Source organism: Melopsittacus undulatus, chromosome 5 (assembly GCF_012275295.1).
Source record: "Melopsittacus undulatus isolate bMelUnd1 chromosome 5, bMelUnd1.mat.Z, whole genome shotgun sequence".
In the NCBI taxonomy this organism is placed as follows: Eukaryota; Metazoa; Chordata; class Aves; order Psittaciformes; family Psittaculidae; genus Melopsittacus; species Melopsittacus undulatus.
In genome coordinates, this window is record NC_047531.1 from 57,928,097 (window position 1) to 57,952,042 (window position 23,946).

The following is a 23,946-nucleotide window of genomic DNA, read 5'->3' on the forward strand; positions in this document are numbered from 1 at the left end:
TGAGCAAGTACCCACCACCAGGTCTCCTCAGCCAGAACAGCAGGAGCATGTGCTGCAACTCCCCAGTTGGCTGGCTGCCTCTCTGCACAGCTGCAGGGAGGGTGACCCCACTCCTGGTTGGAATCAGGAAGTCTTGCTGCGCTTATCATTCAACAGCAGCCCAAAGGGTAGTACAATCAACAGGTAGCTGGCTGTTCTCAAAGCAATCCAGAACAGCACTCAAGTGTTCACTTTCACACTTGAAGATCCCCTGATTTTCATTTATTTTCATTAAGTAGCAAATAAACAGAAGCTGTGTGGTTGCAGTGCAAAGCCAAAGCTGTTTCCAGACCTCGAGTAGCCACATGCAGCTGGCAGGAATGGTGTCCCTGCAGCCTAACCACTGCCTACTTCATTTTAACATTTGGAAATGTCCTTCTGAGGCAAATAAAAGGATATTTTGTATATTTACAACAAACACACCAAAGAGAGGATTTTAAAGGACATTTAGGAGCCTGAGCTTGGAATAGGGACATAAACAGCTGCTGAAAAAATGCCTTCTAAGCCTTAGCAACAGCAGATACAGCTGCCCCAGACCAGCATATCCCCATCTCCCCCCCCCCCCCCCCCCGAGCTGTCTGTGCCTCTTGGGCTGTAGGATGTGCTCGAGTAACCCCCTCCACTGGGAACTGGGCTTTCTCATGCCAGGAGCTGTGTAGTCACATCCAGCTGTACTCTATGGAGCTTGCAAGCCAAATATAAGATGGGGACACACAGACACGGCAGTAGGCTGGGAGTGAAAGGTGACAACATAACAGATGAGCAACATTCTCCATCCTTGGCATGGGGAACTAGAAGCCAAATTAAGACTTACATTTGTAGGAAAACCTGGGACAATAGTTTGGGTTTTTTGAACAGAGCTAAGGCAAATATAAACCTCTGGCCCTTGCCAGAATCCTAACCTGTCTTAATGAGAAGTAAAAAGATATGGCTGCAGCCTCCACAGAGCTGACACAGAGCCAGTAATTACTAAGGGTTCCCCATCCATGCTTCCCACCCCACTTTTTCCATGTGGGGATCCCAACTGCAGCACTGAAGGAAAAGATCTCACATGGAAGATGCAGCACCTGAAGGCTATACAGTACAGCAGGTTTTGGCCCTGCTGGTGTGGCTTAGTGGTGTGGTGTGGTCATTAGCTGTGCATCCTGTTCCCATCAAAACCACTCCTCCAGTGTGTGGCAGATCTGGCCAGCAGGAGCCTGGCAGATTCAGTACAGGGCACAGGAACAGGCTGAGGTAGAGTAATAACTTGCTTTCACACGTGCTGCAGCACAAGTAAATTTGTGAGTGATGATGAGTAACACCATGGGTTTGTTTGCTAGATCTCTGGGAGAACAGGCTGGCTCTAAATAAACCTAGAGATGTAGTCAAGGTTGGGGAGGATGCAGATGCCAGAGTTGAGATGCCTGGGAGTAGTCATCTCTGTCAAATCTGTGATGACAGGGAGGGATCAGATTATACTTAAATGTGCAAAAACCACAATCTTCAACAGAGGCACTGCAACCTGCCCATAACAGCAAACTATTTGTACCATAATCTTTCCTCCTTTTGGATCCCACCACTCATACAATTGATCTATTCAGATTCCATTCACTCCCAAAGCAAAAAAAAACCCAATATATCTCGTACTGGTAAAATGAGCCACATACTGCTACAGATGCAGAATGGGACTAAAGAACAGGAATAATAAGCATGAGGAATTAAAGCTTTTCAATTAAACTACCTAGGTTTTGTTCAGTCTTGAGCCAAGAGGGCAAAGGGGACATCATATCATGGCCTTCAGCTGTCGAGTGGGGGATACAGAGAAGATGAGGTCAGACTTTTCTCAGAGAAGAACAGTGATGGGACAAGAGACAACAGACTCAAGGTGAAGCATTAGAAATTCCAGATAGACATGAGGGAAAACACTTTTCACCATAGGGGCGGTCAGACACTGGAACAGGCTGCCCAGAGAGGCTGTGGCTCTCCACTCATAGCTCAGCTGGACACAGTCCTCTGCAACCTGGTCTAACAGGACCAGCTCTGGGCAGGGGCTGGGCCAGATGACCTCCAAAGGTCCCTTATACACTGGTTCTCTGAATACTATCAGCCACACACTGTGGTGATCAGCCTGAGAAATACCATTACACTGTACATTTCATTTATTTTCAAAATAAACCCAACTAGGTATAAATCTCAGTACTGGAAACACAAGCTGATACTACAACCAGCACTGCATGCAACAGCATTGGACATGGCCATATAGGTTAAGGCTGTTTCTGCTGAGAGTGGACAGGAACAAGAATCTGCAAACTGTTTTCCAGAGAAGTGGTTGTCACTGGACAATGACCAGACCAAAGAGGTACAGTGGAGGGGACACAGGACATAGCAGTAAACAGGGATGCATCTCACTGTGAGCAGAAGAATTGTCTGCTTCATCTTTGTAGGGTTTGGTGCTCTGGGAAAGCTGGCTTCCCTGAGGCTGCTCAGGGATTCGTTGCAGTGAAGCTGAATTTTTGTTAAGTCAAGACCAGGTGGTCTCTAGATTCCCTCTGCAGTCTAAGATAGGAGAGGCATGTTCAGAAGACAATCAAGCCCATTAACCTTAGACACCTCCCTTAAAACTGCATTCATTTGACTGACTTTATGGGAATATGGAATGAGAATAATCATGACCTAAAGGTGCCCACTCCTTCCCCTTGGCTAGGATGAGTGTAAACCACAAGCTGAGAGGTGGGCATTGCCATTACAGATCTTTAAGGTGGTGGGGATTAGCCTCAGCCCTAGGGATACCTGAGACTGGTACAGGGCCCACATCAGGGATATCTTCTGTGGTTTCTTGGGCAGCCAGGACAGAGGACAGGAAGAGCTCTGCTTCAGCTAAACAGCTGCTCCTTGGGGTCCCCAAGGTTCAGTGCAAGGAAGGAAACTGAACATCTTTTCCAAGCATTTCTTGGGCTTTGGTGTTCCCTGAAGAGGGAATATGTTCTTCCTAGAGGTGGGCAGGCAGTAGCAGAGAGGAGAAAAATTACTCCCTTGAGGTGCAGGGGGCACAGCTGGGAAGAGAAAGGCATTATCATTCTCCCGCTCCAGCCTCTGACAGCTGCCAGCTCATGTTCAAATGATGTGGGCTGCAGACATCCTTTTCAGACCTCTGCTTCCGAGATAGGAAGGTGCTTATATCCTTGTATCAGCACCTATCTCAGAGTCTCTTTCTGAGCTTGCTCTAACCATGCTTTCCTGTTTGGCAGCCTTCAGTTCATCCATTCTCTTGCAATGAGGGTGCCTTTTGGGGCAAGCAGGGAGATACCGAAACCAAGAGACAGCGCAGTATTTGGTGCCTATGCCAAATGGAAGATCATACACCTTGGAAATGAGCTCAGAGATGTCTGCCTCTCCCTTGTGGCTATGCTTCCATGCCAGGAGCCCCCGCTCCTCCTGTGTTCCTGCAACAGCAAAACCAAGAATGTTGTGTTTAAAACAGCAGGTGTTTGAGCACAGGACTACCTTGAGTGCCTCACATGCACTTCCGAAAGCCCAGCAGACCCAGCACAACATACAGATCCCTTGCACTTAAACCCTTCTAGCTCCAAATCTCTTTACAAAACTCACTAACAAGCTCCTAGACAATATTCATCTTCCTTCAGTGGCTTTCAGTCTTAAGCAGTCTTCTCCACTGCTTGCCATGGGAATCAAGTATACCTAGACTGGTTTTCCAAGCCACCCGAGATCCAAGAACTGTTCAAAGGAGGATTCATACAGTGCTAGGAAAGCAAAGCTGAATGTTAACTGCCCAGATACTGCGGAATAGAGGAATAAGATTTAGCTGGCAATTAGTAGTCTGCCACAGGTGTTTACCCAAGCCAAGGAATTGCAAGTGCCTGTAGTTGTTGCAACAGCTGAGTCCCTCTCAGGTAAAGGGAGTGAGCACACCTGTAAATCCTGCCTGGAGGAGCTGAAGATCAAGGGCTACAAGAAAAGTAATGAGACAAAAGGAGATTCACTTTCCAAGGAGCCTGAAACAGTAGAAGCAGTTGGTTAATGGAGTGTCCTTCCTGCTCTTTTTCTGTAGCAGAAGAGACGGCTTCCTCTCCTGTTCTTAAGCCATTCTCTCCTCAGGCTCAATGAAAATCAAAGGCTCTCTCCTGGCTGTGTGGGCCAGCTGCAGGTGCTACATCCTATCTTTGGTCACCAGCCTTTCCTACTGCTTTCCACTGCTGTAGCATCAGTTCAAGCCTCAGTTTTAGCAGCAAACATAAGGAGGCACGCGTTTGGGCTTTCCACTTCTTCTGGTTGCCTTTCTCTCTCCTTTCAACCAGCAACATGGCCCTAGGCTGGCGTTTTCCCTAAAAGAAATTTTTCCCAAATAAATCTTTCTCTCAGACTGGGTTGTTCCTGAAAAAAATGAGTTTTCCATCCAGAGGCCATTTCAGTGATGTCTGCTGTTTCTCACCCCTCTCTGGGAGGAGTTCAGTCACATGGTGTTTCATGGCTGGTAGCACAACTCCTGCCCATAGAGCAGTAGTCATGACGACAAAAATATGCTAGGAAACAAACCTTAGGTCAGGCACAAACTAGCAGCTTAGCTCATTTCAGCAAATCCTACCTGGAATGGTGTTGTCAAGGATAAACCCCAGGAGTCCACCTACAAACATGCCAGTGGTGAGAAGCACCTGGATCACCTGGTCCAGCTGGATGATTCCTAGCAAAAAAAACAAAGCTTTGGTGCAGAGATGCATGTTTGACCAGCAACATACCCAGTGCCAAGAGGCTGCAAGCTGCATGCTTGTTTAGACAAGACTTGCAAATCCCAAAGCAGAGCTTAAGATTTGGCAATGCAAAAGAGATTGATCTCACTGCCAGTTCCAAACCTACAGTTTTCTTCTGTGTAATTATCCACTGACCCAGCTGCCAGTGGGCAGGAGGTAACTCATTAAGAGCCTACTAACAGTGCAGACCACACCACTGTCCCAGAAAAAGCTGCCTTCTGCTCCAAACTCACTCTGCACTTCCACAACATAACACCAAGCAGTTTCCTACAAAAGCACAAGCTTCAGTTCCCATTAAAACACAGGTATATTTAGCATATGATTTCACCATGACTTAACCAGGTGTGATGTTTCTCCATGAGGGCTAATAGACACGAGCAAAGCCCAGTGGCACTGTTAGACCACCTACACAGTGAGTGATTTGTGAGCCCAGCTCTTTCAACAGACCACTGAGCATGCCAGATACACCTTAACAGAGGACACTACAGCCTTTATGATTAGCACATTAGTCACAAAAGACACAATGAAGGGCTAAGTGTTGGAGCACTGGAAATTTCAATACAGTGAACTTGATGGAATTTGGGCATTTTGGAAATACAAAGTGCTATTGTGTATGAGCCCATAAGGAAACCTCATTCATTGAGATGCTGATCAAAATTCAGCCCTGGAGTATTCTCTTGCTCCATCCTGGGAATGTGTCCCAGGGAAGCACTCTGCAATTCTTAGCACAACAGGAATCTGGTGAGGTGCAGTCACTGATCGAGACCAGAGATTTCTGCACCAGAGCTGTGCATCAGCGCAAAGGGCAAGAGCAGCCCTTCCAGAAAGAAACAGGCAACAGTTAAAGTATGTTTCAGGGGTTTATCAGGAAAAAGTGCATTTTATAAGATTTCTATGGATCAGCTTTTGCTTCAGTTTTATGCTACAGGAAATGCTTCTGATGTTGCTTCTTACCTGTTTCCAGCAGTGTACTATTTTTGTTTGCCCAGTTGGGAACCGTGAGGCCAGCAAATACAGAAAATCCAAAGATAAAGATGTTTCTTGAGGAGTTCATATCAGTGTACTGCATAGAGAAATTGTATACATTACATTTGGAATTACCCAAGCCTGTGGATTACTGTCATGTTCATGAGACATGCTTGGATGTAAACACTGCCTGCAGGAGCGGATACAGGCAGCAGTCCTGTTGCTGCTGGGGTGTTGGTGATCCTGCTCCCCCTGGTGCCAGCAAACCCTGATCTGACCAGGAAGCCCTCTGCCATTTAGCCCTTCTGGGAACACCCCCTCATCTTCTCCCAAGGAACTGCCAATGCAGATGTTTGCATCTGACTCAGCCTGGTAAGAGGCTGACTTGAAACAGAAGTCCCCTTCCCTAGGGAAGCAATGGTACTTGCACAGCCATTACCTGCAAATTGGAAATCCCCACTGCCGTGATAACTCCAAACATCACAAGGAACATGCCTCCGATCACGGGGGTGGGTATGCTGGCAAGCATTGCGCCGACTTTCCCAGAGATACCGCTGAGGAGCATGGTGCAGGCACCAGCAATGATCACCATTCGACTTCCTACCTGGAGCAAGAGGAAGAGGAGGCAAAGGTAGTCACACGCTGACCGGCACAGAGAGGTGAGGGATGGCAGGCTCCAGCTCCAGCCTGCTGGGCAGGGGTTACACCTCTGGATGAAGCACTCAATGGCACATTCAGTCACAGGTTCAGATGCAGCCACCAGTGAGCTGGGATTTTCACACTGTGTGAGAAGTGTCTGTATTTGTGCAGTCTTAAATTTGCATCATGAAAGGCATTCTGAGAGCAGCCATGGATCCACACCTGTTTACATGGTGTTATCCTCATTCCTACTGTCGTCATGACTTTAACGGTTTGCTCTTAAACAAAAAGAGTATTACTACATTAAGAGCACACTAATCCCCACACACAGCTTTGCTCTCACTCAAACCTAGAAATGTCTTGGCATACCCACAGCGCTGCAACCACTCAGTCAGTCCACTTCCACCAGTGTTTGGGTTGCTACCTAACAATGGCTTTCAATGAGGTGTCCCACATCAATCCCCGTAGACCAAGATTTGGGAGACCAGAGCTGACTGGCTGCTCCAGTGACAATCTCTGGGATCAACATGGTCAACAAATGGCTAATCAGAAATGGGGAAGTATCTTGGTCTGTCCCTCTCTCCTCACTCATTGCTTCAGTAAAACCATTTTTACTCTCATGTTTTCTCCCTAGAAAGAGCCAGGGTGGCCTTTTCTGGGTTGGGCACTACAACAAAGACAGAATGAAGCACCAAGCCATGCCTTTCATTCAGATCTGTTAGAGCATGCAAATAGGGGGGGAAAAAAAAGAGTACCTGCCAAACAAAGGGATGAAAGAGACATTTACATGCTATGGAAACTAAAAAGGAAAGCAGCAGCATTTATGAGACTTTCAAGTCGAGATATGCCTTGCCACACCAAAACTTGGACAGCTTAAAGAATCACGCTATGATTTACAGCATTTGTGTCTTAGGCAGGGAACTCTGTAATCCTCTGCAAACATTTTATAGTTCAATTAAATATTTAAATCCCTCCCTTTAAATACCTGAAGAACGTCATATTTACAGGCAGGGCTTTTTGTGAATGCTTTAAACAAAAAAAATTCTTAGTAACTAATTCTGTTTCTTTTTAAGTATTTCTTAAACATGTCCTTTTAAAATATCTTAAGTCTTACTTGATTGTGAAAGAGAAATGAAAAAGGTTTGGTAAGGAGCTTCAAACTAAAATCATTCACTGCCTTCAGGTGGGCTTTTTACATTCCTTGGCTTAAAACCTTGGTACACCATTACCATCAAAACTGTAATTTAATATAAGCCAACAGATCTATTTGTTCCAAGATTAGAAGGAAGTTTCAGATTCTTAATTTGCCAAAATGCCAGATTACTCAGTGTGTGGAATTGGCCTTGAAGGCAAATTACCTAATCCACTGATACCACAAGTGTGAGCATATGCTGCTAAAGCCTCTAGCTTAGAGTTTGTTTCAATTATGTCAGGAAAACATGAAAATAAGTTCTCTTTCTTAAGACTGAAGAAACTGCAGAGTTCCCTGCTATCTACATAGTGACTGTGAGGTCTTTACCTCTCCTTAAAATCCTCTTTTTCTGGTAAATCCTTTTTTTTACTGGCATGCTAGGTTTGATCAAGCAGCTTAAATATAGGTGCCTGGTGCCATTTAAGTTGCTGCATATCTTGGCAACTTCCAGCAGCTTTGCCTTGCCTTATCTGACAGATCCTGTGGATATCTGAAACCTCCAGAGATTTTTCAGGTGGTGCTGGACACCTTTGTTAAACTGGGGAAACAAGGCCCTTATGCTTCCGTTTGTTATGGAAAAATGTGTTTCCCGTGTTTTTTTAAATAAAATTAAATCTGCATTATGGTCTCAGCACCCCCACTGATTTCAGCCAGAGTCTTTACACTGATTTAAGGTTGACTGAAAAGAGACTATTTTCTGCTCTATTCATCCACTCCACACAACACTGTGTGAACACAGTGAACAGAGGTGAGATGTAAGGGAAACATCTCTCCTAAATCAGCAAGGGTGGCATGTCCACCTGGAGGGCTTGAAGTACATGGGAGAACATGTTCTATAATCTGATAATTATGAGTCTGGACACTTCTGCACTGTGCTACATCCCATACGCACCATGTATGCAGCAAACTATATGTTGTAGAATCATGGAATCAGAATGGTTTTGGCTGGAAAGGACCTTAAAGCTCATCTAGTTCCAAACCCCCCTGCCATGGGCAGGGATGCCTCACACTAGACCATGTTTCCCAAGGCTCATCCAACCTGGCCTTGAACACTGCCAGGGGTGGAGCATTCACAGCTTCATTAGGCAACCTGTTCCAGTGCCTCACCACCCTCACAGTAAAGAACTTCTTCCTTATATCCAATCTAAACTTCCCCTGTTTAAGTTTAAACCCGTTACACCCCCTGGCCTATCACTACAGTCCCTTATGAAAGAAAGAACAGGCTCAGGGATATTGTCAGTATCCTCAGATTTCACAGTGACAAGACACATGTGGTGACAGGCTAAACTGGACTCCAAGCAGACATCCAGATGGCCCTTTTTGCTGGAAGCAGCCATCTTGGTCAAACAAACACTAACATTTCACTCTGAAAAATGGTTATTGAGAGTGAGGTTTATAAAATCCAGTGAAATCAGCAATATTACAGAGTGGAAACCATAAATCAAATTCTGCATTTACTTACTGACTCACAGCTCTGCTGACATGACATTGTTTATTTGACAATGGTTTAAAAATGGTCTCCAGTTAGTTGCTGGATGTACCCATCCCCTGGCTGCAAAGCTTTGTGAAAATCTATGAGCTGATTGTCAAACTTATCCCTTGAAATGTCTTTTCCTTATAAAAACAATAAGGTACTCAAGGGATTCACAAAACTTTACGGAAAGGTAAAAACATAACCCTTTGCCATCACATTTTACAATCCCAAAGAAATAGTCTACCTTTCACATGATTGCCATCCATGTGTTATAAAAACTGGAATTTGAATTCCTATTAAAGCTTTCCTTTTCCCTTCCCTTTCCATTTCCCTTCCCCTTTCCTTTCCTCTCATTTTCAGGTTAGCACAAGGTCTCTTTAGCCTCAGCTAAGCCATGTGCCATGAATAACAGCAGTGCGCACTCATCCCAGGCATAGACAATAAGCAGAGAAAAAGCAGGACTGGCCATCTCTGTTAGGTGCTTCACAGTGCTGCTGAGCTGGTCACCAATGTGCCATGACACATCCTCCAGCATACCTTACAGAAAAGGTGGGCTAAGATCACCCCCCAGGTCCAGCACATACCCATGTGTACCACCCCTTTGTACAGACACCCCTGGGGTAAATCCCCAGGAGCCACCCCGCTGCAGTGAGGCTCACCTTGGTGATGCCCAGGGCCCCCACGTTCTCGCTGTATGAGGTGGTGCCGTTCCCTGTCCCCCAGGCACCAGCCAGGAGGCAGCCGATGCCTTCTACCCCGATGCCACGGCTGATGGCGTGCTTGGGTGGTGGTGGGGCCCCGGCCAGGCGGGCGCAGGCGTAGTAATCTCCCACCGACTCCAGCATGGAGGAAATCACCCCTGCTAAGATGCCAAATATCCCAGCCAGGCTGACCGTTGGCATTCCCCACTGGCCTGCAAGTAAAGAGCTCGGTTCAGGTTGGTTTGTCCTGAAATCTATTGCAGGGGATTAGGGGAGAACAGCAGGGATGCATGTGGGTGTTTGCCTGCTTTTTGGCATTTCCTCTCCCCCTGCTAGCCATAAGCAGAGGTGAAAGCCGGAGCAGGGAGCAGCATGGCAGGATGAGGAAAGGCAGAACAGTGGTACCTGGGTAAGGCAGCCGAAACCAGGGAGCCTGAGATAAAACATCCCCACGGATGTCCGTCCGGGCCAGGTGGCCATAGGCCGTGGGGTCTGCAGGGAGGACGTCAGTCACCGTCAGCAGGTAGCAGAGCAGCCAGCTCAGGGATAGCCCCATCAGCACCTGCCCATCACATGCAGCAGTGGGGTCTGGTTAGGGTATGGCCACATCTCCAGCATGGTTGAGGTGGAAAAGGTGTTTCCCTACCCAGCCCTTTCCCCAAGGAATGGAAGCAGAAGGATGGCAGTGGGTCCTGGTGATCCTTCTTCACTCCCTGCCAATGGTGAGGGCCATGGGGACCTTCTTCCCCTCTGCCCCCTCACTGCATAGGGTGGGCTGGGAAGCACCAATTTGGCTGGATGTGAGTGGAAAGAGCCAAGGCAGCCTGGAGCAGGTGAGGCCTGCTGCCACATCCCTGGGAACCCCTACGTACCGGGAAGATCTGGAAGAGGTAGACTGGGGAGAGGTGGCACTTCATGCCTCCCTGGTAAGATGGCAGTGGCACAGGGATGTCTTTCAGGTACTGAGAGAACAGAACTATGAAAGAAACAGTCCTAGAAGGAGGGTAAAGCAAATCATTAACAAAGTGGGTGCCCAGCTGCCCCCCTGTCCCCACAATAACTGAAGACCTGTTACCTAAGGAACCAGGCCTCCAGAGGACCAAAGAAAACCAGGCTCTCAGCATTAGAGTGCCTCCCCACTTCAGCAAACCTGAGGTGGAACAAGCTCCTCTGCATCTGCAAGTATTTCCCCCACACACTTTGTTTCAAGACTGATCCCCAGGTTAGTGCATCAATGAGTATGACACAGTTGCAGGAAATTTAAGGATGCCACTTCAGTAAAAAAAGGCCCTGAGAGACATGCAAGGTCCAGGCAGGCTTTGTAGGAAACTTTCCCTGAACTTCTGTGCAATCCAGAGGTAGTGGAAATGCAGGATGCATTGGTGTCCTGATTTCAGGTTTACCTATACTGCTGTCCAAGTGGAAAGAAGACTTGAGCTGCATGGAGTAAAAGAAAGATGATCTGATCTGATTTTGCTGCGCAAGTCCCTCTGTTCAAAGAAAAAAACCATGGTAGGACTGTGGGGCTGCACATGGCACCCCCAGAACCCTCCCAGCCAGCCAAGAAGGGGAGAGCACAGCCCTCTGGTCTGCCCAAGTCAGGGGTTCTCGTGTGTGCCCACAGCAGCACCTGGGGCTCATTCTGGTGGAATCAACCATGAGGCGCAGCTCCTCTCTCATCTCTTGTGTAGGACACATCTCCTGCGAGCAGCAGCACAGCTGGGTCCCTCATAGCAAGCCCTGTCTGCCCCTCAGAAAGAGCAACCAGATGAAGCTGGAGGCTGCCACATGCAGTGAGGGGGCAGGGACTTGGGCACCTCTCTTTGATTGCTGAACTGGTAAAAGACCTTGGACATTTTCCTCCTATGTTAACCACGCCTCTGAAGGGCTCTTCATTTTTTTATAACAAGTCTAAATTGTATACATTGAATGAATTAATCCAGGTAGGATTTGGTGAGAAGTCAATTGCATTAGCCGAAGTGCACCGACAGTGCAGGGAAAACTGGTGCCTTTCCATGTGTGAAAAGGTGATGAGGTATCAGTCCAGTATTTATGTGCAGGCAGAATACCAGCAGTGCAAAGGAAACACTAACCTCATCTCCCTGCAGGGACACACCACAGCATACAGCCAAAGGTTATCTATCAATCACAACTGAATGACTGGAGGCAGAAAGTCTGAGAAGGAACTGCTTTCCATTCATGGTTTCTAAAGCTCCAGAGCCCAGACAGACTGCATCAGTGCACATTTTGTACATTTGCATTGACAAAGGCGCTCACAGCCTTATGAATCACTGCAGAGCCTTCATCTATCTCAGGTAGGTGTCACTGCTTATTATTCAGGTTGCCTGGCACATTCCACTAACAAACACTATTTTCAGCTGCTTTTAATTCTACCTAACTTTACCCATTCAGGATGAAAATTTCCATGGAAAACATCAGCCTCAGGCTAAATGTTTCTGGAAAAAATATATCCCAAGCCTTTTTGAAAGAGTGATGCTCAGGAAACAGACATAGTACATAGCCTGCGTTGAGAAGGTCATTTTGCCTTTAGCAGTAGCAGGGTCTGCTTATGAGCTGGAGCAGGAAATTGAGGTTTAGTAGAAGTTGCTCTTGGGGCTCTATTTGAACAAAAATGTGTTCAGGTATGCTCAGTCTGTAACAATGATCACTCATCCCAGGTCCCAGGCAGTCAGCAGAGACATCTCAGGCATTAGCATTTGCAGCCCCTAAAGATTCCAAGCCTTCTGAATACATCCAGGCCCTGCACAGTGATGAACTGTTTATGCACCATCACAGGGAGCAAATGAGCATACTCTGTATCAGTTTCTTGAGGCAACAGTGGGTATCACCCATCATGGGGGCTTTGGGATGGGGTGGGGCTGAACAGCAGTGCTGAGACCACATGGCTCATGTCTTCTACTTTCTCCATTATCGCCCTTCCTCTTTCCCTAATGACACCAACAGAGCATGAAGACAGCAGCAAAACAGGACACAGAGATGGCTCAGAGCATAATGATCAAGCTGGAGCTAAGGCATCTGAATCAGGAAAGTCAGGGCTGGGATGGGCACAGGTAGAGGATTGGACAGAAATGAAACGGACAGAAAGGATGACCTAGGTTGAGAACAGGGACACAGGCTGGAGGCAGGGTTGTGTTGGAGGCAGGGTATGGGACTGTATAGGGTGCTGGTAGAAGAGAGCAGTTAAGTGAGAAACTGGAGGTGGAGAACAGAGGTGGCTTTGGGGTCTGGGAGGGCAAGTTCAGGGAGAAAAGGAGAGGGAAGTGGTCTGGAGAAGGTCCCCAGACCAGCAAGCTGTCTTGTGGGGCTGTAGTCAAGCCTGATCCCTGAGTCTCCAAAGGCAGGTCTGAAAGTGCTAACAAACTGATGGGAGGCCATAAGGAGGGTAAAAACCTACTCCTGCTCCATGCTATCCCAGGCTGAAGTCTGCATTAGGGATCTGAAGGTACCAAATCTGCAGGGGAAGCATGCAGTGGGATTTCTACTTCTTAAATTAATTCCTGAAATACCATGGGAATTCTGCCACCAAGCACACTTGTACACTGATGCCCAAGGGCATGCACACAAATACCCCTGAGAGAGCACTCACTGCCACAAAGCCACATGGGCAGACATTTCCAGAGCACCCTCTAGAGAAAACAATTCCTCCTCGACATTTGAAACCAATGCAAAAACCTATTTTGACTCGAGGAATACGTAACTCTGGGTGCTCAACTCTGTCATTTTAGGAATGCATTTTTAACTTAAATAATGGGGGTGTGAAACAGTGTGCGCAAACAACTGTGATAGAGACTGCTTCCTGGAAAGGCTTGTTTCTACTGACCTAAGAAGAAACTTTGGATTGTCACAAAAACCAGATTGTTTAACTCATTTTGGGGTTTGCTTTGTTGCTGAGGGCTCTAACCTCCTGCTAGTTTCCACTGCACTCCCACAGTGCTGCCTTGCACAAGGCCACTGTATGTTAGTGCTCAGTGAATAACCCTTGGAACCAGAGGAACCCTGCTACAGACTGTGACATTTGGTTTCATGTTAGAGGTAAGTGGTTTGTGTGCGCACAGCTTTTGCATGGGGAAGTCAGACTTACATGAACGCTATGCCCCAGTGCTGCCCAGCCTCGTCCCCAGCAGAGTCAAAGAGAGGAAGTGCAACCAAGGTGATAGTGGGCGCAATTGTCAGGGGGCCAATGAACCTCATCAGGAATCCGATCAAGCCAGAAAATCCAACGAAGATTTGGAAGCAGGAAGCTACAATGATAGCTCCTTGCAACTGGAATAAAAGGGAGGGAGAGAGCAGAGGTTGAAAGGAGCTCCAGCTGCATCACACAAACCCAGCATGAGAGCCAGGCTCAGAAGCCTCCCACTGACTACAGCAAATCCTGCTGAGCATCATGTGTGGGGAAGGACCCCGACATGCCAGCACACCAACTCCCTTCTCGGCTGATGGATTTAGTCCTCTCCAGGATCCATTTTGTTCCAGGGACCCCCTCTTGTCCTCCTGGGCCAAGCAAGCATGCATCAGCTTCCCTACACTGTCTCTCCCTGTTCCCCCAAAACACAATCTTGCCCTGAAAACAGGAGCAGGGCCATGATCTCCACTCATCTCCCATCTGGGAAGGGCTTCACGTACTTCAGCACGATGGTAGGGCAGGTGGATCTTTACAGCCTCTGTTTTGTTCTGAGTGTCAGTTTCCCTCAGAGGACACATTCATCACCCTGAACTTTCCCATGTTTGACAGTCACTGCTAAGTAGCCAGCAATTACATCCTGAAATGCTGCTTGTACACATCAGCTCCATGCAGGGGACACAGGGGTGAGGCTGCTCCCTGCCTTCACAGATTTGGCGATAAAGCCAGGCGGGGTTCTCTGTGGTGTGGTTCCCTCTGCTGCCTCCAAGCTGAAGAGGAACACAGGGGCTGGGGTAAAGGTCCTTTGGAGCTCTGAATATTTTCCAAGAGCTTCGCAAATCACCCAGTGAATGGATTAACAGAAGGAAATTTAGCCAATTAGGCTCATAAGGCAACAGATGTAGAAGGAGGCAGTGAGATCCCTGACCTTTCATTATCTCTTTTGTCTACCTAAGGATGCACTTCTCCTTAATATTTACAGTAAGTTCTGCATTTCTTTTCTGCCCCTTACAGTAAGTTCTGTATTTCTTTTTACTATTTTCTGTGCTTAGACAGGGTCTCTTCCTTGGAAGCATCTTGCCTCCTTTCCTTCCCCAAGGCTAACCATGCTTCATGGCGAATGGATCTGGCTGGACCACTGGAGACTTTGCAGGCATCATAAATCAATTAACTGAGGTCTGTATGTCCCCCTGTTTAGCAGCAGTGAAGCATCTGCTGCTTAACTGGGAATAGATGCTTAGGAAGCTGCAACTGGGTGAAGGGCCAGTGTGTACTGCGGATAGAGGGATCTCCAGAAGTGATGGCCCTGCCATGGTCAGGCACTTTTCTGAAAGCAAACAGCCCTGATACAGAGTAGGTGACACTGAAAATGTAACCTACCTCTCGCATCCGCGTCTGCCAGACTTCAATGAACTCTGGTGAAGAGGCATTCACCAGGGTGGCATTCTGTGTCCAAGAAGGGCACTTCCACTTGGGGAGGGACAGCATGGCCAGGGTGGGGGTCAGGAATGCAAAAGTTCCTCCTTGAATAATAGGCAACCTGGAAGGAGAGCAGAGGCAGAAAATGATGAGTGAGAATGCAAGAAACCCAGCTCCACAGGGGGGAGAGAAAGCAGAATAACCTAAAAAAACAGTCTGCCCATGGCCTCTGGCAGTATATTTTGAAATACTCTGGCAGTTCTCTGTCACTGACCATGGGTGGGAATTGCTGCCCATTGCACTCAAGAGCAATGACCTGGGGGAAAGAGCTCAGGGTTGGCGATGGAGGCGTCAGTGCTGCAGTCAAACTCTGCTACCCTGCATTAAGGAAAAAGTAGCCCTCCTAAGGTAAGATGAGACCATGGAGCTGCACAGAGTAGAACAACAACAAATGTAAAAATCTGGAGGAGAGGAAAAGCCCAAGGAAGGAAGATGGTGAGGCTCAGAAGATGGCGAGCTCAGTATTGATCTAAGCCCAAACCTTGCTAATATCTAGTTGCTTCCTCTGTCCTCTTCCACTGCCTCAGTTTTCTTCACAACCTGCTCATGGACATGCACTGGCTACTCCCTACATCACAGCCATCTGACTGAGGGCAGTAGAAAATGTGACCTAGCTTTTAGTACACTGGGTTTGAAAGCAAATTCCTCTGCCTTGTTTAAACTGACATTGCCAAGGAAACCTGCATGGATGGGTCTGAGCATGCTGGCTGGGTGAGACCTTGGCTTTCCCCACACCAAGCGTGCCTCCTGGCTTAGAGTGACCCTCACTCTGCAAATCCCTCAGGCTAGCAAGGAGCTTGCACATCCAGAGGCACTCAGCACTGGCATTTACTGTAGAGCCAATGCTCCTGTGAGCTATGCCAGCCTCTTTCCATGCATGGAGAAAAGGAGAAAGAGACCTAAAAGGTCTGTCTCTTCAAACCCCCACAGGCAGTAAGCCCCCATTGCAGTGCAAATTGTTCTGGCTGCTCTCTAGCATGCTTGGAAAAACCAAAGCTGCCTGAGGGTGCAGGCTGGCACTGAACCAGCAGCTCTGAACCAGTCAAAGGAAACTTCTGAGGTGCTTCTGCTCCCTCTGTTTAGGAAAGAAGCAGTCCCCAGAGCAAGCCCTCCTTGCACTGGGACGTCTCATGGCTCCTGCTCAGAAAAGCAGCAGGGCAGAAAGCCAGGTGAGTGCAGAGCAAGGATTCCCCTGAAACAGAAGCATTCCAACCATTCTCTGAAAAGCACTGGAAAATAAGAGATGGCATAGCTGTAACAGCATCATGTCTCCATCACCTAAAGCAAATATTTATACCACTGCAATTACTCATGCCATGCACAATCGAAGCACTGTCAAAGCATTGCCAGTAAGTGGTATTTGAGTATCAGTCATCTGTGGAGTTACTTATTTATGGCATTTGGCCAAATATGTTGCAGCCTTCAAAGGATTTTGCTTGGCAAGGCAAAAAGTCAAACAAAAGGAAACAGAGAAGGCCCAGTGCCACCACTGTTGAATTAACAATAGATTTATAGCTCCTGCTGTGTTGGCCCTCAAGCTATTTCACAGACAGTGCTGGCAATGGTTGCACTCAGAAGAAACTGGGGTGCCAAAGCAAGGCAAAGAGGACACACTAAGCTCTTTCCCATGGGGTTTGCAATAGGAAAAGATGCAAGTTTAGAGAAAAAAATGTGATGTTCTGATAATCGCTACATGACATCCAAGCATCTGCTAAGGGGGGCTCACCATAATTGCAAGTGACGTATGTCTCCCCTTAGGAACCTCTTGGATAGTATCTCCAGTTACTGTCTGTGACCCATCACTGCTTTTTCATGCTGTGTAACATGACTGAGCTGCAGGTTGCAGCAAGTCAGACTTTTTTCCTGGCTATTGCTTCTGGAGGACTGCTTCTGAACCGTGTTTGGTCTTGGTGGGAACCTCCTCATCTTCATGGCCAGTTTCCCTCCATTCATTCATGTGCCAACAATGTCTTTTAGCCAGAATGGTTTGTCCCTGCCTGATGACCCCCATTTCTCTCCCAGACTAGTAGCAGGCAGCAGCTGTGCCCCTCTGAGCCACCACTTTGCCATGCTAACCAGAGCAGCCTCTGTAATACAGTCTCCCATGCCACAATAACAGACCATCTCCTTACCTCCTATCCTCTGAATTAGTCTTTTCCTAAATGTGGGCACTGAGAACTGGGCAGAGCACTCAGCTGCAGGCTCCCCAGGGCCTTAGAGAGTGGCAGGGATACTTTCCAGGAAAAAGCCTCTCCTCCAGCTCATTATTCACCATTTTTCTGGCTCTCTTGTTGGTGACTTATGGTTGTCAACAACTGCTGCAGGGTTTCAGAACACAGAAAAAGGAGGAAAAAAAGGAGAAAAAAATCTGCTTCTCACTGTCTCCTCAGGCTTGGTTTGCCTCCAGCCAAACTGCAGGCTGAATCCCACCTTCCTGTCAGGAATGTCCTCACACCTTACAGCTGGGGCCAGCAACAAGGCGATTGCATACTCAACACGGCAAAAGCCATTCAAGTTTATCCTATGGGAACAGCTCCTTACCACTTAATTGGATCTGCTGTTCCTCATTTAGCCACTCAGCTACAGGAGAGGATCCCTGTTACTCCTTCATCCTCAGCTAACAGCAAGCAGAGGAAATCACAGCTCTCAGGTGTTCACTGAGGCATTTGGGGGTGCCTGGGAGGATGCCAGCCTGAATCACACCACCAGCAGCCACAGCCATGGTCATGTACTCCAGCCTGACTTTAACACAACTGTGAAGAACCAGATTCTCTCTTTTTCGTGATCAGGAGGTCTGTCCTCCTCACTAATCCTTTAGCAATGTAGGAGAAGGAGAGCACCCTCTGGGGAGATGTCTGCCCACTGCCACTTTTTAAGAGAGATGGGGGGAGAAACAGGAGGAATAAAAACATGTTGTGGAGCTGGCAGTTGATGAGTGATTTGATGGCTGAAGAGTTTTAACTAGCTTTCTCCCAGTTATCCTTTGCTCTACAGTTTCCAGTGAGAACTGTGATCTTGATCCCAGGCCCAGATCAGAAGGTCCTGCCTCAGCTGGAGGATCCCTGGGGTAAGGAGCAAGCAGATACTGCTTACTGCATGTTTCAATACTTTATTTTTTACACGAGAGAATAGTATAAACCCAACACAAGGTGCACGAAGTACCAGGAGATGTAAAAGTCAGAACAGCGAATAGCTATTAACGTATGTACAGCGATTTCAGGATGCTTTGGTATGTGCCCTGATTGCCCAAGAGTAGAAAATGACCCTCACTCTACGCCAAGCTGGTGCTGTGCATACAGTAATTATACAGGCATTCTACAAAAACTCTGCATCTACAAGCTGTTCTGCCATGTATCCCATTTCTTGCATTTGGCCTACCTGACTCCAAAGAGGACCTGCAGCAGGGTGCAAATGCCTGAGACAAAGAAGATGGTGCTGATCAGATGGCTCTGGGTGAGGAGGTCATGCTGGAGGCAAAGCTCTTTGGAGAGGATCAGCGGGATGGCTATGAGACCTCCCAGGGCTGTCAGGAAATGCTAGGAGCCATAGAGAAAGACTGGGTGAAGAAGGACATAGAACTGGCTGTATATTATTACTATATTGTTGAGGGAAATCTAATAGCGCACAGATTTGTGTTTGGGAGATACTAGTACTACCCATTCCCTTTTTTTGGCAACTTGAATGCTCTGTTAGGTATTGTTCCAAAGCACCTACAAGAACTGCAATACACCCCCCACAAACTTCTCCTTCTTTCTATGCCCAAAGAACTTTTGCAGTCTGGATTACACAGACTACTGTCAGGCACAGTTTATCCACAGCACCTGCAGACAAAGCTGTCTGCGGCTCTCTTCCAGGAAGGTGGGGACATCACAAGGCAGAGGGAGAGAGAGATCAGGCAAAGTGAATGCAAATGTTCCAGTCCATCTCATTTGCACCACAAAGGATAACATAAGAAGTTGGCAAATTGGTCCTACCAATTCTTTGCTTTTCTCACCCAGTGCAGTTATGGATAACCATGAAAAATGGATGCCAAAAAATGGAAAAATAAGGCATTACATTTTTCAGAAGAGTCACAGATATATTTCTACAATGACATTCAGTTATTTAGTGGAAATTATGTTTCAAAGTTATTTTTACTTTAAATATTAACCTTAGTTATCAATTCTTACAGGAGCACGGGACTTTAGTGGAACTGGTAGCACTCAGAAACTCACTGTATTCATTAGAGGCATGCTTTATTAAAGTTACGATGCAGATGTGTCCAAAAAACTTGGTTTAATACACTCTAATTCTAAGGTAACCATTTAGGGAATCAAAGTACAAAATGTCCACCAAGCTCCAAGCAATAACCTTAATCATTCTGAGGTCTGTCTTCCCTGAGGCTCTGGACCCAGTATTGCATTGGTGGCATTGGGTCATTCAACTTACCTGGGCACTGACACCAGCCAAAGCAATGTGGGCACTTGTGTACAGTTTATATTGCCATTGGAAGCTTATATTACAGCACTTACACATTTGGTTACCTTCAGCTGAGGTATCCAACCTGTTCTTATTCACTATTTGGCCCTAACCCCAGGACTCTGCCTTTCCACTTGCACTTCAAGGGGTGCAGTGTAGCTGAGGGCACAAGGTTAACAGTCTGTGCTGAGGAGGTGGTGGAAGGGACTTGAGCTCACAAGATCCAGCCCCAAAGTTCCAGCCATGCCCAGTGATGGTAAAGCACTTCCAAATTCAGGTTTCACCTTCATTAACCAGCTGAAGAGCCATTAACCTCTCACCCAGTCCCAGCCTCCCCCTGCTCCGCCATCACACCTGAATGCCCAGCAGGATGCACAGGTACCAGGGAGGCACATCCATGACAGTGTAGGCAAGCTTGATGCCACCGTGGCCCATGTCCCTGCCTTCCTCTGGGTCCTGGGCAGCATGATCCAGTGAGGAGCAGTAGTGTCTCCCATCTTCACCCTGGGCAACAGGAGAGACCCTTCATTAGCCACAGCCTGTCCTTGCAGGCACCCAGCAGCCACCTCTCTTGTGGCCATGCTCCATGTCTTGCAGGGATATCTTATATGTAGCTTTCAACAATGCCAGGATAAAAAGGAAGAGCAAAGGGGAAAATTAAAAGAGAGGTACAAACCCCTATTGAAAATTTTTATATGCACATGTGTGTCCAGACCAGAAGAAACATTAGAGGGTCTCTCAGCCTCAGAGGGACAACTGGAAAAAGTGTGCTGGAATCACTATCATCTACCTAAGGATGGAGAAACTGCAATCAGAAGCAAGGAAGAGTGTGGAATGGGTTAATCAGTGAAAGCTGCACTGTCCCATAGGTTCTGTCCATCCTGGCTGTCCCACCCGAACAGTGCTTTTGATAAAATATGGTAAAGCAACTTAGTCACCACTAATACAGAGTAGAAGTATGGTTTACATTTCATTTCTTCTGAAGTCTTCTCTTTTCAGCCTCCTTACACTCACCCTGACAAATGTTCTGCCTTGATGAACGCAACGGCCCTTTGTCTTACTAGGAAACCTCACCCCTACAAAGGAACCTGGTAAAACACAGGGACACCAGTGGATGAAGAGTCCCAGTGCCCAGTTCAAAGGAGCTGGCTCAACGCAGGGCTACTGGGGTGCTGCCCTGTCTCAATCACCTGCTGTGGGGAATGGCACCCAGAAGGATGCCCCAGGGCAGCATCAGGGACCAGGAAGCAGCATGGGGACCTGGAGCCTCAGGGAAGTGGCAGGGTCTGAAATAGCTCCCCAGGAAGACTTGAATCTCCTCCCAGAAGCCCCAGGGCTCCCCAGAGAGCTGTACGCCCTGTACAATTTATTTATACAAAGACATGTTTTGCCAAGGAAAGCAAAATACTGCTTTGCTTCAGTTGTCACAGCTTTTAAGCTATGTAAATGCCCCCGCTTGTCCACTCCTCCTCTCAACCCACCCTGACCCCTGTGCACACACATGCACACACACACGTTGCCCATGCACATGGACATCCCATGTGCACACACATAGACATGCACATCCCTGCACACACGCACGTAATAGAAGAAGGTTTCCTGGGAAGCTACGATGTTTTGAGCCCAGTGCAAAAGCTAATTCAGATCCCAAGCCATTTGTTTCACCAATCCTTCTCCAGAGAGCAAGTCCTCGGCACCCTGGCAGCAGAGGGTTTTTCTGGGCTGGGATGCCCTGCTCAGTCAGGGACAGAAACCTGTTGTCAGGAGAAGCTCAACCAGTTTGTCTGCACCAGACTTCTGGGGGGTTTTATCATCCAAGTCCTGCTGGAACCTGAAGACACTGCTCAGCAAAGCGAGGCAGCTGCAGTACTGTTCATGGCCTATCTACCTGTAGGGGCAAACAGCCAACGATAGAGTCAGGGAATAGGGATGTAAAATTAATGCTACACTCAGTCATAAATGTTGCAGGTGGGGCAGATTAATCCTGAAGGACTTTACCAGTTGCCTGAATCCTCCAGGTTTCCATTCTCATAACTGAGTCTCCAAAGTCCCATTTTAGAGCAGACTGTTGAAATAGCGCTATGTAATACCTTTTATTTATTTATATTACCATTGTATTTATCCAGCCTAGGTAGGCTGGGAGCATTATAGGTACTTCAAAATAGATAGGTGAGGGCAGAGTTAATTCAAGCTGAACTCAGGCATGAACTTCAAGAGCAAGCGGCATTCCTGAATAACTCCCTGTGGAGACATTTTCACTTCAGAACAGGAGAGCCGGGTCATGGATTAACAAATGTACAGCAAGGTACTTCAGGCTGCCCATGCACGGAGTCATCTGGGGACAGCTACTCCTGAATAACACCATGGGTAGATGAATCCTAAGCTAGGCAGCCAGCAGTAAGCTCCTTTCCTTGCATTGCAACTTTTCCCATGTTAACCAGGAGGCATATTCCAGCCAGGCAGAGCCTGTGCCAGTAGCAGCCACACATGGTCACCATGTGAAGGCCTGAATCACACCAGGAGCTGGAGGGGAGAGAGTGAGCAGGGTCTGGTGAGAGAAGGATGGAGTGGAGATAACAGGATGAGGCAGGACTGAAGGTAACAGGCTTAAAATGAAACACAGGAGGTCCCATCTTAACATGAGGAAATTCTTTTTCACTGTGAGGGTGACCAAGTACTGCAGAGGTTGCCCAAAGAGGTTGTGGATTCTTTATCCTTACAGATATTTAACTGTCTAGACACAGTCCTGGGCAACTGGATCTAGATAACCCTGCTTGAGCAGAGGGGTTGAAAGAGTTGACCTCCAGAGATCCCTTCTACCCTCAGTCAGTCTGTGATGCTGGGATGCTGGAGAAGGACAAGGCAGGAGCAGTATGGAGCAGAGAAGAGGAACTGCTGCTGGTGGTTTTCAGCCCAGATGCTCCCATCAACCCAGGGGACCAGGACACCTCCATGTATCTCAGGCTCCAGTCATAGCATAAGGGCCCTCAACAGCATCTTAAATAAGAACATTGGGAAGGCAGATACTGAACTCCTTGAACCACAGGTAAAAGACCTCTGTCTTCTACCTTCTCTGGGATGATTCAAATCAGAGTAAGTCACGATCCTGATCTGTGTTATGTCAGAACAGGTAGAAACAGAGACCCTGTTACCAATACCAAAAGAAGACCTCTGACTTGCCCTGAGCACCTCCCAGAGGCTCTGCCCAGAGCTGGCAGGGCACTCCCACCTCCACTGCTACAGCAAGCTCACCAAGAGCTAGCCAAAAAATGGGGCACTTGCACACCAGGAAGTTAAATGCCTCCTCCAAGGTCCTCCAAGATGGGTGCTCTGTACCAAGGTAGGAAGATGGTTGCAGGACCTCACTCCTTCACACCTGCTGTCAGAACATAGGCAGCTCCTTTAGATTCTAATGGAGATGATCCCTACTGTGGGATAGGAAGGGTGCTGCTGTGCCTCAGGCCCTTGCCCTATGGCTGTAATAGCCTGCAGCATTTCCAGGCCACTGCACGCCCCTGAAATGACACATCATTTACAGCTTTTACTACCCTGCTATAACTTTACAGCATGCTTTCTCCCAGTGACTCCCAAATCCCTTTTTCACTCACCTCTCTTACAATTCATCCCATTAGAAATAGGCAGAAGACACACAGAAAATAAACACATTCTTCACTAGGCTATATTTCTATTGTAATTTTACTATTATGCAAAGTGCTCTACCCAGGGACACAGCCACAAGGTGCCACAAGCCCGCTTGCTTTTCAGTACAGATACAAGTGTGCTGCCATTCATCTATGATACCATTTTAGAAATAATGGAGAAAAAAAGCTTAAAAAGCATCATAGAGCAGACAGTATGCTGAGACCATAGCAGCAGGCTGTAGTGTGGAAATCATTCCTTAGATTCCTGTTGATAAAGGAGCTGAGACAGACATTTACAACATACCAGCATCTTTGCAGCCACTCAGAAAAGCCCCTGGCTTTCCCTTTCTCCTCCTTTTGCAGGTCTTGTACCTGTTAATGCAAGAATTACCTGTCAGAGACAAGCAGACTCACCATGAAGCTGGGGTTATCTAGCCCGTTGAGCTCTTTGTCTGAGGAGGTGGTCAT

The 23,946-nt window shown here is 47.4% G+C and overlaps 1 protein-coding gene across 1 annotated transcript; it reads right to left on the reverse strand.

Moving 5' to 3' along the window:
* Positions 1-2,299: 2,299 nt before the first annotated feature.
* Positions 2,300-23,946, reverse strand: LOC101874626 (solute carrier family 23 member 1-like). The gene is made up of 12 exons (XM_005144349.3): positions 23,893-23,946; positions 20,192-20,341; positions 18,758-18,915; positions 15,281-15,440; positions 13,862-14,043; positions 10,632-10,752; positions 10,165-10,321; positions 9,718-9,971; positions 6,193-6,357; positions 5,742-5,850; positions 4,625-4,720; positions 2,300-3,464 (listed from the first exon to the last, which is right to left on the reverse strand). The coding sequence occupies exons 1-12, from the start codon at positions 23,944-23,946 to the stop codon at positions 3,196-3,198; spliced, it is 1,875 nt and encodes a 624-aa protein (XP_005144406.1). The 3' UTR covers positions 2,300-3,195.